Here is a 19,567-nt window from a genome sequence, read left to right as displayed (position 1 = left end):
AGGGAGCTTCGCAAATCTTACTGAGTTCTGCTTTAACTAATGTTAATTCATTTAGTTTATTGTAAAGTGTTACCTTTTCATTTGATGTTTTTTGAAAAGTCTCTTATTCTCACCAAGGCTACATTTCTTTCATCAAAAAACAAAACTAAACTAAAAAATAACAGTTTTCTATTTTAGTATATATTAAAATGTAGTTTATTCCTGTGATGCAAAGCATCATTACTCCAATCTTCAGTGTCACATGATCCTTCAGAAATCATTCTAATATGCTGATTTGATGCCCAATAAACATTTTTATTATTCTACAAGTTGAAAACTGTTGTGGTCCTTAATATTTTTGTGGAAACTGATACAATTGTTTTTTAGGACAAAGTTAAAAAGAGCATTTATTTGAAATAGAAAACTTTTGTAACATTTTGCTGTCACTTTTAATCAATTTAATTAATCCTTTACAGTTTTTTTACAGACGCTAGGACACATTTCTCAATACTTAGGTCACTTTTGCAAAACTCTTCACACAGTTCTCCTAACCAACTTTCAGCTTGGCAAAGCAGTTCATTTCACATTCAAAATGCACTACAACTACCAAAACAATTTATTCAGGTCTCAAATCAACTCACTCCTCCAGAACACTAGCAAAGGTTGACAGCCGACAAACACACTTTGTCACCCACAAAACAATGACCTAAAAAATTTAAATTGAATGCATTTTGTGCCAAAGCAATGATAATTGATCCTCAGTTTAGCCCACATAGACTTCTGTTGTGCTTACTGTGTGAAGAGTTTTGCAAAAGTGACGTATTGAGAAACGTGTCCTAGCGTCTGTAAAAAACTTTAATAATCAGCAATAAATAACATTGCACACATTAATATTGCATGCTTGGTGGACAAGTAGTTAAATTACGCTCTTAAAGAGCCTTGTTGACTATCGGGTTTGAGGCTATATCACTTTATTAGCAATATTTTCTCACACACAACTGAAAAAATGGCTGCTGACAAAAAACTGGAAAGTCTATCATGTATTTTGGAATGTCTCAACACACAAAAATCCTCACAAAACACCACTGGTGGCCTAGTAGAGAATGCTCTAGGCTAGTAATTTTAAGATTGCAGGTTCAAACTGTGGAACAGGCAGTTCAAGAACTAGAACACAATTGTGGCCTTGAGCAAGGCAGATAACTTTTGTTCCAGGTTTTTCCAGTGGGGATGGCCGACGTAGAAAGTATTCTGGAAGATGCTAAGAATAAAAACACTGCTGTTGAATGACAAAGTTTTGCAGTTTTTCCATGTTTTTTCCCATTGTCTCCCTTATTATCTGGCTAAGCTTATTAGGCCCTGTGTATATATAGCCCTTGTGTTTCTCTTTTTGCTTTGTCAGTTGTTGTATGTTCTGGTAGACTGTTTGCTTTGTTTCTGTTCCCTTGCTCTCTGTTCTACTAGTTATTTGTTTACTTTCATTAGGTCTACTTTAATTAAAACCTTGCAGTTAGATTCTCTCCTCTGTCCGCCTTCTCTTGCTCCCCACTCATTACAATAAAAGTGAACATGACATTTACTTTATAAAAATCTACTTTTTGGATTAATACTAAAAGGCCTTTTTCTTGCCAAAAAAGTATAAACTATCAATCAGACAACAGAAGCCACGTAGAAGATTTTAGATTTGATTTTCGGTGAACCATTTCTTTAGGATTTGGGATCAAAGATACAGTAAAAACATATAGTGTTACAAAAAGTTTCCATTTCATATAAATGCTGTTCTTTAGACTCCTGAACAAAAAGTCTCATGGTTTCCACAAAAACATTAAGCAGCACATCTGTTTTCAAAACTGATAATAATAAAAATTGTTCTTGAGCAGCATGTCAGCATATTAGAATGATTTCTGAAGAGTCATGTGACACTGAAGACTGGAGTAATGATGCAGAAAATTCAGCTTTGAAAACAGAAATTCAAATGTGAGTGTGAGTGAATGATGACAAAATCTTTTAAATTTTTTTTGGGTGAACTAACCCTTTAAAGAATGATTTTGTCCTAGAACACTCACTCGATCATGTTTTTTCACTCACTTGGCATCCCAACAGAAAGTAACAGGTTCAAATCTTCCAGAACATTCCAGAGTCAGCGCCTCCAGCAGCCAATTCAAACAGCACTACTGACGATACACATAAGAAAAAAAGATCAGATATATTTATAAAGTAAATATCCTGCCAATCATATTTATAAAGTAAAAAAAAATAACAATAAAAACCACCCCCAGTATGCAAATGCAATTATCCTTCAGGGCGCAACATGTAACCTTGTGTCAACAGCAATGTTCAGCTTTGAAATCTCGTATAATTGCTTAGTTTACAAGTTGATGTACAAAATAAGGCCTAAAACATGCTATTCCAAAGAGAGCCTTTCTGACAGCTTTCTTTTCATTTTTTTTTAAACACAATCACATCAGATACAGAATCAAAAGCTTTGTATATCTTGAAAGCCCTCTTGACAGCAAAACAGCAGCAGACTGATGCGGTCTAGCAAATCTTTCATCCAGCAAAATCTATATATATAAAAAAATCTATATATTTTTATATGTGTGTGTTTCCGCGAGAGTCGCTTGCTTTTGTGGGGACTCCTTTAAGATATCAAAATTGTTTTTGAAGAGAGACGTCTCATTTACTTTATTTGTGTCACCCGGGTGAACACACCTATAGACATTTTTTTTGGCATTGTCTGTGGAAACTGTGAAAATCAATCCAATGGTGATAGATTCAGTGTTTAATCTCATGTTTAAAGTTGAAAGACAAATCTGAAAGGAAAAAAATAAATAAATAAGAAACAGAGTGAGAAAGAGAGAGAGAGAGAGAGAGAGAAAGAGAGAGAGAGAGAGTTATTTGTTACATGCTAACATTTCAATGCCATCTCCATTTATAAATTAATTCCGCTCACTTCCTTTTCAACATGAAGTAGAGGCATCGCTTTGCTGTCTGCTTTCTGTTCAAACATCAAGGTTAAGATGTTTAATCAGGCCTCCAATGAATTACATCCACCTACTCACTGTTATCAGACAACAAGCTTCTTGACATCACACAACCTATACAGTTTAGTTAGCCACAATGTGATACATGGGTTAAATATCTGGCTTAAAAGACTCAAAAAAGATGGAACAGGATTGCTATAACTGTCATATTCAATCACAGATGACCAGGCACTTATAGGGAAGCTGTCAGTAATAAGAACTTCATTCAGAATGTTACATAATACAATCACAATGAGATGCATTAATACAAGGGTCATAAATAAATAAATAGCCATTAATGCATTTTAAATGTGGTGTAAATTCTGCATCGTTTTTACTGGTCAAGTCTTTATAAAGACTATCCTTCAAAGGTTTTGGGTCAGTAAAAACAGCATAGAAATCTTTTGTTACATTGTAAATGTCTTTACAGTCACTTTGATCAATTTAATGCACACTTCTAAAAACTATCAATTTCTTGGGTGTGTCCGAAACCACTTTTGCTAGTTTAACGATGGGAAGCGCTGCTGCTGCGCGTCCCTGTGTGTGTAATAAGCAGAGTGTATAGGTGCATATTACTAACGCACTCTTTAAATAACAAAAAAAAAAAAATATTGTGCCATTGACTTTAGACCAGGTTTCAGTTGGTCAATGGCGCAGTCATTTTCATTTGCATCAAAATAACAACACGCCAACAATGCGGCTGAACACACCTTGTTTTCAGACCAGCACACCCATGGGCACAAATGAGTGCAAATGCATTTGCTGTTTAAACAACGTGGTGCAGAATGTGAAAATGATAACTGTGTCGGCTGAAACTAGCAAAAAACACTTGCGTTGTGCCTGGCGCCGCATTGCACTGGATGTATGATAGGGCCCCATAAGTGTGTGTGAAGTACAATGCCCCACAAAATGTATCTGGACACTTTTAGACACATTTAAAGAGTTTATCAGTGTCACTGCAAAGAAACTGCTTGGTAAATCATCATGCACTGCATATGAATGATATTGACAGCCTTCAGATCCAATAGCCTACACTCCTTCCTACAGGCTGCTTGAGGTAACTACAGTATAATCCCCATCAAAACCAAAAATGTTTTTCAAGTGCAAATGCAAATAGGTTATCAAAGGAGTAATGATGCATCGAAGATGTACTTTGATTCCAGCATGACATTATATTCCATCAAGAGACACTGTAAATGAGCCATGTTTATTTTTTCTTTTCATTTTGCTGCATTAGATCCTTCTAGTCAGAGGGTAATCACTCTATCCTGCTGGGTGAGACTGATGGCTGAATGAATTTTGTTTTTCTGGAAGCTGAGACCCTCACAGTGAAAACTCTCTCAGATTGCTGTGGCTCATTTCAGTAGAGAAGGGCATTATTTTCCTGTTTTCCTTCTTGTTTAATGAATTTTTTTTTTTTTTTGTCTGTGTGAACAAAATTTTAATGTCAGGGAGTTTATCTGAGGTGATGTGTCAGTATTCCAACCATCCGTGTAGACATGTGACACTCAGAGGTTATCAGGAATGCTTTAATCATTTGTAGCCAGATTGTTGAATTATGGCATGAAGTCAGGTACTCAAGCAGCTTGTTCTGAACAGGAAGAGACCACCTGACTGGCATGTAAAGTGACTAATTGTAAATCAAAATATGTATTTCTGTAAACTTTTGTAAAGAAGGAAAAAAAAAAACAGCAGAAAAGAGAGTACGAGAAAAGGATGCTGAGTGGTTTTACCTTGGTAGTAGATGAGAAGGTGTTGAGATCAATGATCTGTAGAAAGGGGTAAATGGACGAGCAGCCGCATTTTCCTCCTGTTGGTTTTCCATTCCGAGAGCATGTTGCCGCAACATCACACCACCTGACAAAACAGCCGTGTTTGGTTTAGAGGGTGTGGAGAGGAAAAATTGTAGATGTATTTAAGTGCAAATGCATCCCAGCTTACAGGAAACATTCTCAGAACATTGGATAACATTCTGTAAAGGTTCTCTCAAAGTTATGAACAAACATTCTTCCAGTAACGTTAACAGAACGTTCTATTAAAGTTAACTAGTATTTAATAATGTTCTCAAAACATTAGCACAAAACATTTATACATCATTCATGGAACAATTAGTTTTTTCCTGAAATGTTTTAGTTGGACGTTTATCTGATGTTCATTTAAATGTTATACTTGTTCTCTGAACATTCTGAAACATTCCCATAATGTTTGCAAAATGATAATATGGAATGTTCCCTTATAACATTTGCATAACCAAGAAAAAACATTCTTTAAAACATTGGACTGGACAATTTATACATTCAGAGAACATTCAAAAATAACCTTTTTAAAACTTTAAAACATTTTTTTACATCTATATAAAGATTTTTAACCGTTTATAATATTTTTATAACGTTTTGGGAACATTAGCAAAACATTCTTAGAACATATTTTGTTAGCTGGGATGCCATTATGGTTAAAAAACCCAACTTCATCTGACATCTATGGCAGTTATGCAGCTTTTGATTAATAATTATGGTGAATTTATGTAAATTACATTAGGAATTCATGTCAATGGCAAAATGATGCACCTTTTCCTCCCTTTTTGTATTTAATTGTTGTGACAACATAATAACAATATCAGATAAATCAGAGATTTTAATCAACATTTTTTCCCCACTTTCCTGCAGGCCCAATTTTCCTGAATTCACCCATATATTTATTTATTACACTTGCAAAAATAAAGTCAGATAATCAAAATATCTCTTTTGTAATCATCTCACATCTTTTACTTGAAAAAAGTGGTTGCAAACAAGTAAATAAATGGGGCTACAGAGGTTGTCAGGGACATTAAACATCATCACGATGAACAGGTAAACTATACTAACTCAAACTTTCCAACTTGTAGATTTTAAACAAAGACTGAAAAAGTTGTCAGAAGCTTACTGATGCTGTGTGTTGCATAGATGCATAGTGTTGTTGGTTTGTAGCCTACATTTAACTTTAAAGGGTTAGTTCACCCAAAAATGAAAATTCTGTCATTTATTACTCACCCTCATGCCGTTCCACACCCGTAAGACCTTCGTTAATTTTCGGAACACAAAGATATTTTTAATGAAATCCGATGGCACCGTGAGGCCTTCATAGGGAGCAATGACACTTCCTCTCTCAAGATCCATAAAGGTACTAAAAACATATTTAAATCGGTTCATGTGAGTACAGTGGTTCAATATTAATATTATAAAGCGATGAGAATATTTTTGGAGCGCCAAAAAAACAACAACAACAACAAAAAAAAAACCGACTTATTTAGTGATGGCTGATTTCAAAACACTGCTTCAGGAAGCTTCGGAGCACAAATGAATCAGTGTATCGAATCTGCTGTTCAGAGCGCCAAAGTCACGTGATTTCAGCCGTTGGCAGTTTGACACGCGATCTGAATCATGATTCAATACACTGATTCATTTATGCTCCGACGCTTCATGAAGCATTGTTTTGAAATCGGCCATCACTAAATAAGTCGTTATTTTGTTTGTTTGGCGCTCCAAAAATATTCTCGCCGCTTTATAATATTAATATTGAACCACTGTACTCACATGAACCAATTTAAATATGTGTTTAGTACCTTTATGGATCTTGGGAGCAATGACACTTCCTCTCTCTATGAAGGCCTCACGGTGTCATCGGATTTCAACTAAAATATCTTAATTTGAGTTTCGAAGATTAACGAAGGTCTTACGGGTGTGGAACGGCATGAGGATAAATGACAGAATTTTAATTTTTGGGTGAACTAACCCTTTAACTGCTGGCGATTGTATTTAAACTTTAAAATTCATAAAAATGGCATTGATTTGTGCAGATTATCATGATGGACACAACGTGTAAGAATCATAATCTTTTGTTGGACACAGAGCTTATTTTCTGCAATAACCCAAAAGCCAAAATAAAAATTCTATTTGGTTTTTTGTCAAGGGAACCAGGGTGATGCTGGGGATTGCCTGCAAAAATACATAATCCCTGCAGCACTCTAACAACAAGAACTTTATTTTTTCAAAATGACTACATCAGCAACATATTTCATCAAGGCCAAAAGTAAAAATAACAAAATAACTAAAGCAATATTGAACCAAAAAACACTTGAAATACAGCGGTGACCTCATCCTCTTGCGACTGTTTCACTGAATGCGGCCACAATAATTGCATTTTTCCTTTCAAAAATGCCAGTCTTCATGAGAATGAGTATGAATATTTCAGCACGCTTGGCTACGGTCGTGTCTGTCATAAATGTCAACCATTTTGTGATGCACAGAAAGAGGAGGAGAGGAAGAGAGTGAGAGAGAGACACACACAGCTCTCTTGCCTGTGGTGAGACCGTGTTAAATTCCCCCACAAACAAAATGCCATTGGTGATGCCTGCCAGGTTTGAAACCATAGCCGCTGGGCAAGACGCATAAGATGCTGAGAGTGGGGTGGAGAGGAAGGACAGATAATAATAGATCTTGCTGCAAGAACTCACAATTTAGCATTGAAATTACTGCTTACATATGAATTTAAAATTAATCACAGCTGTGCTGGTGTCATCAGATAAATGAACTCAAACATTATAGTAAAATGGCATTATGACTGCAGAATTTCATTATCTAAAGACTTTTGTGTTCTTTTTTTGCAGTTGTTCTTTTTGTGCTAAATTTTAAAGCTTGTCAAAATGTTTTGTTTGATTAAATTGAAATAAGGATTTCTATGTAGGCACATGATAACAAAAAAGCTATTGAACATTTCCAGCATTATTGCCTATAGGACAAAAAGATATTGTTCTTTGAATGCACATAAATGCTTAGTGGGGCATGTTGTCACAATGGATGTCTATAATGACAGTGTCTTAATTACTAAATATAAGAAATACTGTATGTATGCTATTTTGGGATTTGTAAAGTCATTAAACAGATCTAAAAAGGCATAATCATATTTTATGAAAACATACATATTCATTATACATAAAGTAAGCAATCAAGTGATTTGGCAGTGCTTAACTAGAGCATCTGTGAATGCTGCTTTCTGGAGATAAACTGCACTGGCATATTGATGCAGACATAAACAATAATTATGCACAGTAGGAATCCTAACCTTGTGCGGCATAAATGTTTTCGAAGAACCATGTCCTCTCTTTTCCGTGACCGAGAACACTTTGGTACCCCTTTCTAGCGACAAAAACCCAAAACAAAGCAAAGCAAAAAAAACAATAAGATCGTTTAGAAATTGTTTATAGATACATAAACAGGTCTCAACATAGAGATTGTTATGTCATTGCATTTTTTTTTTTTTTTTGGCCTAGCCAATATTATCACTGGTCCACCACCACTCACACACAAAAATTCCCTTAATCATCCATCACAATGGGTAAAAAACCAAGAATATAGTTCTGATGTGCAGCAAAAGATTATTGAGCTTCACAAAACAGAAAGTGGCTGTAAGAAAATAGCTAAAGCATTGAAAATCCCCATTTCCATCATCAGGGCTATAATTAAGAAGTTCCAATCAAATGGAGATGTTACAAATCTGCCTAAAAGAGGACGTGTGTCTGTATTATCTTAAGGATCTCAGTCTCCAAGGATCACAGCTGGAGAATTGCAGAAATTAACTGAGTCTTGGGGTCAGAAAGCCTCAAAAAATATATCAAACAGCACTGTCACGTGTAGTCAAACATGCATAAGTCAAAGATGAAACTAAAAAAAAGAGCTTTTTGGCAGCAAACACACAAGATGGGTTTGCTGCACACAGGTATAAAAAAAAGTACCCCATGCCTAATGTTGTGGGCCTATTTTTCTGCTGGAGGTCCTGGACATCTTGTTCAGATACATGGCTTCATGGATTCTATCAAATACAAACAGATAAAAACTCAAAACCTGACCGCTTCTGCTAGAAATCTTATAATGAGCCGTGGTTGGATATTCCATCAGGATAGTGATCCAAAAAACAAACATCAAAATCAACACGAAAATGCATCACTGAGCACAAAATGAAGCTTCTGCAATGGCCATCCCAGTCCCTTGATCTTGAACCCTATATATGAGTAGAGTGAACTGAAGAGAAGAAGCACCAACATGGAGCTGGGAATTTGAATTCTGGAGAGATTCTGCATGAGTCTCTGATCTCTTGTCAGGTGTTCTCCAAACTCATCAGGCATTATAGGAGAAAGCTGTTATCTTGGCAAAAGGAGGTTGCAAAAAGTATTGAATAAAAGGGCGCCAATAATTGTGGCCAATGTGTAATGGAGAAAAACATTTATTTTATAATGAGATCATATATATATCTGCTTACCCCCAGGGCATCCAAGATGTAGGTGACTTTGTTTCTTCAGTAGAACACAAATGATGATTTTTAACTCCAACCGTTGCAGTCTGTCAGTCGTATAATGCATGTCAATGGGAACTCCATCTATAAGAGTAAAAAAAACATGCACAGACAAATCCAAATTTAACCCTGTGGCTCGTGACAACACATTGATGTCCTAAGACACGAAACGATCGGTTTGTTCGAGAAACCAAACAGTATTTATATTATTTTTTACCTCTAATACACCACTATGTCCAACTGCCTTGAGCGCGCACACAGCATCCGGTGCGTGAGGTGTGTACGTGCTCTGGCGTAGTTTACGCAAGCGCCGGAAGTGATCTCTCACGCATATACGTCACTCATTGTTTACACAGTGCACAAACATTGTAGGTATGACGGCTAATCAAAATGGTATTTACTTGCGCTTCCACCATGGCAGCCCTCGGCACCTGACCCTCCACGGATTGTTCAAACCGACTTAAAACTAAAAGATTACATTCTCTCGCTCGAACTTATTCGGGAGTGGTGACTTTCCACGTATTCCCAACTTCTGAGCCTGCTCGCCTGAAGTTATGGTTGATCTTCGGCTGGATATCAACACACTCATTAATGTACTAAAGTTGTTGAGGGTCTGCAGCGATCATTTTTCCCCTGATGATTTTTCATACCCAGGAGAGGATCACATACGACTTAAACCATCAGCTGTGCGTATGGTTTTTCCACATCCAACTGAGGCATGTGAACAAGATCTTTGTATGTGTCCTTTCTATTTGTAAAGCTGCCCTTATGAAGTTCTGATGTAATAAAACCATGTTTTTTAGTGGTTTACTTCCATTTGTATAACAACTGTTGTACTACAGGCACCATGTTTAAACTACGCCAGAGCGTGTACACACCTCACGCACCGGATGCCGTGCGTGCGCTCAAGGCAGTTGGACATAGTGGTGTTTTAGAGGTAAAAAATGATATAAATACTGTTCAGTTTCTCGCACAAACCGATTGTTTCATGCCATAGGACATCAATGTGTTGTCACGAGCAGGGTTTAATTTGGATTTGATTTTTTTACTCTCATAGATTTTGTTACCATTGGCATGCATTATACGACTGACAGACTGCAACGGTTGGAGTTAAAAATCATCATTTGTGTTCTACTGAAGAAACAAAGTCACCTCTTGAATGCCCTGGGGGTAAGCAGATAAACATCAAATTTTCATTTTTGGGTGAACTATCCCTTTAAATTGCCAACAACAATTTTCTAATATATATATATATATATATATATATATATATATATATATAAACAAACCTATAATCATTGTGTGTAAGATGTACTGACAACACACTAGCCTGATGGTCCAAAACTCTTTGGCCATTCTTATTGTTTAGCCCTTCTAAAATTAAAATATTTTAGCAGCAGCTCATAAATGCAAAATAGGCAAGCAACTATAAAATGATGGTATGTGCTCTAAAATGACCCCTTGAAGTTAATTTAATGTGACCGGCTAGAGATGGGCACAATTTTCAGAATGTGACATTCCACATCGAACTTGCACCTATTCGCCCAGCGAATCAGCTGACTTTAATTAACATGTTTGTTTGCACCTATGCCGTGTGCCGTCTCATACTTTTCACTCAGCTGCAGAAAGAGGACCAATGTGTGGAGATATAATCATTGGGTATGTGTGAGAGTATTGCTGATAAAGCCTCACACCTCCTTTTCCTGTGAAGAATGTGGAGGGGTTTCGTGAACGAGATTGTCATCAGCTTCAGAGTTCTCCTCCTTTGGTGCCTAGTAGAAAAAACACAAGTCATTTCAGGATGATTTTCCAGCCAGCAGAGTTGCATAGAAATGAGAATTAAAATACAGCCCACAAATCCAAAGATGTGACATTACGACACAAGAGTTCATTACAGACAAAGTGCTTAAAGTTTTTCCTCACTTAGTGATAATGAAGTTCTGGGAAAATTATCTCAGGCTTTGTCAGAGATGTTGTACAGGAGTTAGCTCATGACACATGCAGTTGGGATATTTTGCAATTTTCCAATTTAATACAGAATCATTCACCACAAGTTATATAATAAGAATAACAGCTGAAAAAATCAACATTAAAGGGTTAGTTCACCCAAAAATGAAAATTATGTCATTAATGACTCACCCTCATGTCGTTCCAAACCCGTAAGACCTCCGTTCATCTTCGGAACACACTTTAAGATATTTTAGATTTAGTCCGAGAGCTTTCTGTCCCTCCATTGAAAATGTATGTACGGTAGACTGTCCATGTCCAAAAAGGTAATAAAAACATCATCAAAGTAGTCCATGTGACATCAGTGGGTTAGTTAGAAGTTTTTGAAGCATCGAAAATACATTTTGGTCCAAAAATAACAAAAACTATGACTTTTATTCAGCGTTGTATTCTCTTTCGGAATCCTTTCCATTGAATTGATTCCATTGAATCCATTCATCTGTCGGCGTTGGTAATGCACTTTTACGTCATTGTTTTTGGCGATTAGGACATCCGCGACATGCACACTTACGCACCATTTTAAAAAATATAGCAATACCAAAATACAAACAATGTAGAATAGCTTGAGTACAGCGTGCGTCTCCCTCAGACTGTAAACGAAGCTTGGGCGCACCGGATAACACGTCAGCAGCGTCACTGGGGAGTCGTGAACCCGGATTGACAACAGACCCGGAAGAGAATAAAATGCTGAATAAAGTCGTAGTTTTTGTTATTTTTGGACCAAAATGTATTTTCGATGCCTCAAAAACTTCTAATTAACCCACTGATGTCACATGGACTACTTTGATGATGTTTTTATTACGTTTCTGGACATGGACAGTACAGTATACCGTACATACATTTTCAATGGAGGGACAGAAAGCTCTCGGACTAAATCTAAAATATCTTAAACTGTGTTCCGCAGATGAACGGAGGTCTTACGGGTTTGGAACGACATGAGAGTGACATTTAAGGACATTTAAGTAGTTTTTATAAACGTGCCTTAGACGATAACATTACTGATGTGCATATTGAGACAAAACAATGACACTAACATATTGCAAGTTGTTTTCATTTAAACAGCTCAACAATACATTTTAGTCTGGGACTAGGCTTAAGCATGTGAAACCGGGGGTTAGTATTTTAGAAAAAGTGCAGATTTTTTATTTTTTATTTCATAATGTTTCATTGTTTAAAAAATCCATTCCATTTTATAATTTTGCAAACATTATGGGAGCTTTACTTTTTGAATGTTCTCTGAACATTCTGAAAAAAGTAACATTTAAAAATCGTTAAAGGGATATTTCTTTTATCTGCTGTACATAAAGGAAGATATTTGTAAGAATGTTTGTAAGAATGTATTTTTTCCTAGATCGAGATCTGCCTGGTTACAAACATTCTTCCAAATATCTTCTTTTGTGTTCAGCAGAACAAAGACATTTATACAGGTTTGGAACAACTTGAGGGTGAGTAAATGATGACAGAATGGGTGAACTATCCCTTGTATATGAACATCTAACAAAACATTTAAGTTAAAAATAGATTTTTTGTGCTAACGTGTTGAGAACAAAGACCATATAAGTTTGAACGAACATTTAACTAACTTTGAACGAACGATTAATGTTACTGGGAGAATGTTTGTTCACAACTTTGAGAGAACGTTAGCCAAAGTTCTGAGGGCATTTCCTGTTAAAGCGGAACTCAGTAAGATTTGCGAAGCTCCCCCTACAGTTTCCTTCAGTCAATCACACTGTCGTAAATACTCCAAGCGCAGCTCTGGACTACAACGACTACAACGCTCACCAGCGCAGAAGTTTTGCAAATACAGTACAAGAAAGAGGAGGTGGGTAATTAGCAAATTCAGTACACTCGATGGAGGTGGCTAATTTTCGAAATTGTCTTATAAAGTCATAATATATACATTGTTTTTGAATTACCATAAAGCATTCATGTCACTCTCGCGTGAACGTGAACATGAGGCGAGATTGTGTCAGGCCGATGCAGCTCAACTTGCAAGTGCTGTTTTCTGGCGTAGACGTGCCAGAGGGGGTTAGTGCACGCCTCAAACACACCACTACAAGTCAATTAACCATCGTAAGGACTTAGAAAACTATTTATGAAGGTAAGAAAACTTACTTAGTTCTGCTTTAAGGCTGGTTCACACTGTGCGATTTTGGCCATGATTTGGTTGTCTGAGACCAATTTTGCAAATCCTAAAAGATTCCTATAATCCTTGCCTAAAATCTGTAGTCTTTGATCGCTAGTTTGACATGTTCACAGTCAGCCGTTTAATGACTGTTGCGTTCAAATTTTACCTCCAACGAAATTCTGGCAGTGTCAGAAGATTTGGCGCACGATCCTCCAGTGTGACTTCTCCTACGACAAATGTCAAATTGTCTTCGTTTTGCAAGACAAGCCGTGATCAAAATTAACGATAGAGGTGTCTTCGTTAGCCATTATTTCAGTCCTGCGTATAATGCAGTGCACTGTCACCGAACGTGTATGGGATGATGATGTAAAACTCTGGACAAGTTTTCATAAGCCATCCGTTTTTAACGCGTCTTGACTGTTGTACAGTCTGACATAAATGACAGCTGAGATCCCACAGTGTGACATGAGGATCATGTTCGTACAGTCTGACAAGCAACCATCGTAAAGGACTATTATAAATCATACAGTGTGCACCTGGCTTTAGCTGGGTTTAAATCTCAGGTTTTGACTGTGGTCTCAGACTTTTGGACCACTTGTGCTCCCCTTCTCAGTCTCTTTTATCCTATCATATTCTGTCAATATTATCTCTGGAACAGAGGTAGAAAAAGAGACAGAGTTTAGAGACAGAGGCTGAAAGAAAGTGTCCTTTCTCGGGCAGAGGTCCCTGCTCCGGCCGCTCCCTCACTCATGTCCTCCATGCCCTTGTCCACATCCTCCCTCTCCCCTGCTGATAGATGATCTCATTTGCAGTAAATCTGCTTGTTTCTGAGCCAGACATGCCAGAGAGCTCTGCCTCCACTGACGGCATACTGTTCTACCCCTACTGGGCCTAAAGCCACAACATTTGAGCCGCATTTAAACACAGTTTAAAGGAACTGTTTCCTTGAAGAGCAAATCAGCTTCACACTGACCATGCTTGGTCACTAAAAACAACATAATATGTTCAACAGGACCATAATCAATAATGGTTTATGGTTTATGTTGAAACAATTAATGCAATTTGATGTTTATAGCTTTGTGGAGTGGGATTTTGAACCATTATGAGACTATTCATGAGCGCTGCTCATAGTGCAATGTACAAAAACTCAGATTTACATGGAAGAGAGAGTTTTACGGCTTTTATTTGTCTTTTTATACAGTAATTAGAAACTGAAGTCCAACAACGAATAATTTGTCTATCCAGCCTGAAAGCCAGAGGGCTGCACAATCATAACCAATCAGAATATAGGCCTATTTGATGTACAATATACACTAAAGGTGGGTTGTACAATATACACTAAAGGTGGGTCGCAAGCTTTATAGGCTTAACTTCTAAAAGAGAGGATGGATCAAGGACGGATTAGGGACCACAACGGGACCAGAGCCCTTGGGCCTCCAGCTGAGACACTCTATTGCAGTAGGCCTACATTGATATCTCTTTTAGAAAGTATTACACACATGGTCGTGTTCATTCTCTAATGTTGATCATTCTGATTCAGTTGAATTATTTTGTTTGAATAGTTCATGCAAATAAACGATTCATTGGTCAAATAAACGATGACTCTACAGTGTGTGCGACTGATGATAAAATATTTGGACAGTGCCACAAGTGACCTGACTGAAGCTCATGAATACAACTCCCAAAATGATATCTACACTGTGCAACTGTTGCGTTTAGCATTGCTTGCCTTTAGTCAACAGAGAAAGTGTGAAAAAAGTTGCGATGGACTACACTTCATAGACATTGTGTTTTTGTGTATTCATGTTTACAAGGTGAAAGATTAATATGGGATGCTATTGTTTCTTTGCACCCTGTGAAATAAAAAATGACAGAATTAAGGGTCGAAAATTAACGGGACTTGAGCCAAAATTGCCACGAAAATTTGAGATGTGAGGGCAAAAATATTCCACTTTAGGAGTTCTTGTTTTTTATATTTATAACATATGATAAAGTTATGCAATATCTTACATGAGCAATAATGCTGTTTTTCCCGAATGTCAGCACGATTCCAAATTTGATTTGGATTTTATACAATACTTCAATACACAAGAGGTTCATTTAAGTGACTTACATTTTAGACACAATATTGGTATTTTTGCTCTATTTTGCCAATGAAAATAGTTCCAAAGCCAGAGCAGAACTGATGCACATCTCCGAGCAAAACACAGTGGTATTTCGTGGCTGAATAGTAGAGTGAGTCAGTGATTCAATGACCCAAGACAGTGGCTGCATCCAAAATCCATACTTCCCTACTATATAGTATGCAAAAAACAGTATGTGACAAAAGAAGTACGTCTGAATTCATAGGCAAAAAGTTCCCAGATGACCTACTTCCACCGAGATTCTGAAGTGTGCATATGACGTACACTTTACTATCACATGAGGCCACAGGAGAGGATTTGTGAATAGCAGTGAAGTAACGCAACTGACGCTCATAGGTCACATGACAGTGACAACATGGTGGATGTAGTATGTCTGGATTAAATTCATACTACACACTTAGTAGTCGTAAAGGAATTACACATTAAAACTAAGTACCTACTCAAGAGAGTATGCACTTTCTGATGCAGCCAGTCACTTGTTTTGTTACTGAATGAGCTGAAAATCATGAATGAATTATTCATTGACAAAGACAGTGCCGCCAACCTACTTGTAGTTTTAGTTTCACATTTAAACATCATTTCAAATTTTATTACTCATTTCATATTTCTACAGTCTCTACAGCTTCTTTTTCAAAAGGGTAGCTTTACTGTAGATGAATTACTTTTAATTATGAGTAGCTTGTATACTGCCAAACTATAGTTTGAAAGCTAAACTACACTATAGGAATACTTTATGCTTTAAAAACAAAATCATCTTATAATACTACCTTTAGAATACATCAAAATACTCCTTAAGCAAATACAAACATGCATATGTTTGCTTCATTGCTTTTGAAAAATTAGCACACAGGTGGCAAATAAAAGCACACCACAGGAGCACAAAGGACATTTGTTTAGTCTATCCTTGGAGAAGCCTCACGCTACTCTGTTTCAACGCAAAAGGAATGTGTACAACAACGATTATGCAAGTAGAATGTTAATCAGACCATCTGGAAGAATGGTTTACGAGCACTACTGGAGCTGTCTGAAAACGCATGGTGGAAATATCACGACAGCAGCAGCTCTACTTATAATCGGATAACAGCATTCCTTGCATTACCGTTGCCATGCTATCTAATAATAATTCACATCACTGAGAACACTCAAAAAGAACCTGCCTCTACATGCCTAAACATATAATGATAATTAATGCAAAGCTCACAGCTCTGGCACTCATTCAACATTGTACATTCTAATGATGCACTAAACTCTCTGCAGATCAGCGCGCTTTGCTTTACTGTTTAAGGCGTGTAGCTATAGGAAGTGATGCCACTGCTCTGGCCCACTTCACAGTAGGAGTAATTGTGTTTCAAACGACAGGCTCTGTGTCTCATTCATTACATCTGCGATGGTTATGTAAAGCCACTGGGAGAAACACAGAGCCGTGCTGAACTCCTCAGCATGACTGAAGAGCATCCTTCACTCTTTATAGCTGCAAGACTCTATGGAACAGTCTGTCTCAACACAAGAGAAAGGAAGTGGGAAAGGGTGATGCCCTTATCACAGGTGATGCTGTCAGTGTCATTAATTTGCTCTGTATCCATGTCCAATAAGAGTAATTGGAGTACTTTAGGCCAAGGAACAAGACAGATGTGTATGGCCTACAGATGTAAGGAGAGCTTGGACATTGTACCATGGGAGAAAAAGTCAACACTTATCACATCAGAGTTAAAAAAGGAAGGTAGTTAAGGCTGAAACAGTGGGGAAAAAACAGTTGAACTGATTTAACAAAAAAGTAACCTAAGATCTGTTATGACAACTCTGAGTGTTTGGCATGGTAATGAATATGAAAATGTTGATATGTTTGATATTGGTGGCTGTACAGGACTTGCTACTGCCAATATATACACAACACACTGCTGTGAGCAAGTAAGACATGCTGCTGCTATACAATATAGAATACATGAATTACCCATAGCAGATCTATACAGGTGGAGCTGGGGAAGGCGGAGGGTTTCTGAAAGTGCACTGCAACTGCTACAGTAAATGCTGACCAGTATTTGAAGGTTGAGGCTCATTGGCTACTGATACAACAGGAACCAATCAGCTGTGCCCTATATAGAATGATGTGATTGCAAGCAGATTGAGTTAAGGACCTATCAGCCTGTGCCATCTAGAGTTTCATAACAGAACTTTGTGTTTACCTAAATAAGCAAGTTTCCGAGAAATAATTTGTCCGTCCATACTGAAAGCAAAAACACTACATTATGTGCAGAATCTTATGTTTAATCCTATAATGTCTACTGTATCATATTTGATATGCTAAATTATTAGGCCTCTAAATTATCAACATGATCAAAACTGCTGAAAATATAATCTCACCGTACATTTAAAGCTACAATATGCATTTTTTTTTTTCGCCGCTAGACGTCTCCTATTCAAAACAAAGGTGTAGCTTGATGACGCATAGTTTGAGCACGGAATCTTGGGAAATGTTGTCTTCACTTCACAGCCAGTGGAAAAGAATCGGGACAGGACTCAAGCAGAAATCATGTTCATGGATGAGATTATTAATGTTACTGTACTATGAAGCAGTGCAGGGCGAGTGCTGTTGGAGCTGAACGACGTCACTGGAGAGATTGCTAATGAGAGACTAACGCGACATGCCTCGAGAGCAGCTGAACTTTTATTATGCTGCAGTCGCCGCTTCCGTTTCTTCCGGTCAAGCGTATGAGGTAACACAGCGCTGTTTATCATATTAGATACATTTGACTGTGTTGAAATGTTATAACGTTACTCTGTGCGTTCGCTCGGTGACTGCTATGAGACACTTGTTGCACACTGCAGTAAGATAGATCAATTTTAGAATATCATATTAATAAATGCTGGATGGCTTGTGTTGATAAATGGCATGCAATTAATTATAAAACGTATTGTATGATGGAGAAAATGCTGTATTACTTAGCTACTTGACAAAGTAGTGTTTTTCTCTGAAGCATGGTAAAGCATGGTACTATCAGAAAATCAAGAAAACTAGATTTAAACAATAAGACTAAACGTGTTGAGCTACATAACAATAATTCGTTTTCTGTCTATAAATGTAACCAAACAGTTGTTCCCTTGTCTAATAAAACATGTAATACATTAAAGCGTCTTTGGTGTTTCTATGGTTTTATACAAAATAAAACCGGAAACCGAGGGTAACGCAGATATAACCAATGCCACTCCCGCACCATACATGCGTGATGCTTCAAAGTAGCTGGAGCAACTGAGCAATTCTCCAATTTCTCACGAAAACCACCCCGTCAGGTATAAAATATAAACACTTATAATAGGCTTACCATAGTGAATCAGGGTAAGACAAAAGCACATTTTGGAAGAAGGATTGATGATGTAATTGACTCATTTAAATTGTGTTCATTTTGAACAAAAAAAAGTTACATCATTTACCTTTAAATTTTACACTACATTCCACAGTCTTATTAGTATGTTTGTGATGTCTTGCATAAACCACACTACCTTCTGTTCTTGTCCCAGATAATTCATGATGAGTTTCTTTGGTTTCAGGTGAAGTGACTCCAACACATCCTCATCGCAGCTCTGTCTGACTGAACTGTAGACTCTACGGGTCAGTGGTTCCTGTCTGTGATGAAATCTCTCCCAAAACATCTCAAATTTATACAGTTTGTCAACCACACATTGTCCAAAATCTAAAGAGACATCGCTCTGAACTAACATTTTCACTGTTTTAGGTTGAAAGAAGATTCATCAGTCCATCAAAATTATAATGCATTATATACTACACATTTTGCAGTCAGAAATTAATGGTTATATAGCAATGATACATTAAATTGATCAAAAGTGACAGGAAAGACAATTATGATTTGACAAAAGATTTCTATTACAAATAAATGATGTTCTTTTGAACTTTCTATTCATCAAAGACTCCTGAAAAAAATGTATCACGGTTTCCACAAAAAAAT

At 37.0% G+C, this 19,567-nt stretch overlaps 1 protein-coding gene across 4 annotated transcripts; it reads right to left on the bottom strand.

Annotated features, from left to right (window-relative positions):
- Positions 1 to 2,060: 2,060 nt before the first annotated feature.
- LOC125267376 lies at positions 2,061 to 19,541 on the bottom strand. 4 transcript variants are annotated; one of them, XM_048188941.1, is made up of 6 exons: positions 19,104 to 19,541; positions 11,021 to 11,098; positions 8,100 to 8,173; positions 4,733 to 4,856; positions 2,930 to 2,974; positions 2,061 to 2,789 (listed from the first exon to the last, which is right to left on the bottom strand). In XM_048188941.1, the coding sequence occupies exons 1-6, from the start codon at positions 19,320 to 19,322 to the stop codon at positions 2,559 to 2,561; spliced, it is 771 nt and encodes a 256-aa protein (XP_048044898.1). In that variant the 5' UTR covers positions 19,323 to 19,541; the 3' UTR covers positions 2,061 to 2,558. The 4 variants fall into 4 exon arrangements, 3 of the variants coding, with proteins under 3 accessions (XP_048044898.1, XP_048044899.1, XP_048044900.1); XM_048188942.1 differs by having other exon boundaries at positions 2,061 to 2,974; XM_048188943.1 differs by lacking the exon at positions 2,930 to 2,974 and having other exon boundaries at positions 2,061 to 2,150.
- Positions 19,542 to 19,567: the final 26 nt, after the last annotated feature.

Source organism: Megalobrama amblycephala, linkage group LG4, assembly GCF_018812025.1.
Source record: "Megalobrama amblycephala isolate DHTTF-2021 linkage group LG4, ASM1881202v1, whole genome shotgun sequence".
NCBI lineage: Eukaryota > Metazoa > Chordata > Actinopteri > Cypriniformes > Xenocyprididae > Megalobrama > Megalobrama amblycephala.
The sequence above is the reverse complement of the archived record's forward strand: the minus strand, read 5'-3'. Positions and strand labels throughout refer to the sequence as shown.

What these genes read in the sequence shown, in the direction of transcription:
- LOC125267376 (XM_048188941.1), bottom strand. Translation starts at nt 19,322, where the DNA reads ATGTTAGTTCAGAGCGATGTCTCTTTAGATTTTGGACAATGTGTGGTT. An exon ending in CCTTCTCATCTACTACCAAG is followed by an intron (nt 2,975 to 4,732) that starts GTAAAACCACTC and finishes ATGTTTGAACAG; the next exon opens with AAAGCAGACAGCAAAGCGAT. An exon ending in TACTTCATGTTGAAAAGGAA is followed by an intron (nt 2,790 to 2,929) that starts GTGAGCGGAATT and finishes TTTTCCTTTCAG; the next exon opens with ATTTGTCTTTCAACTTTAAA.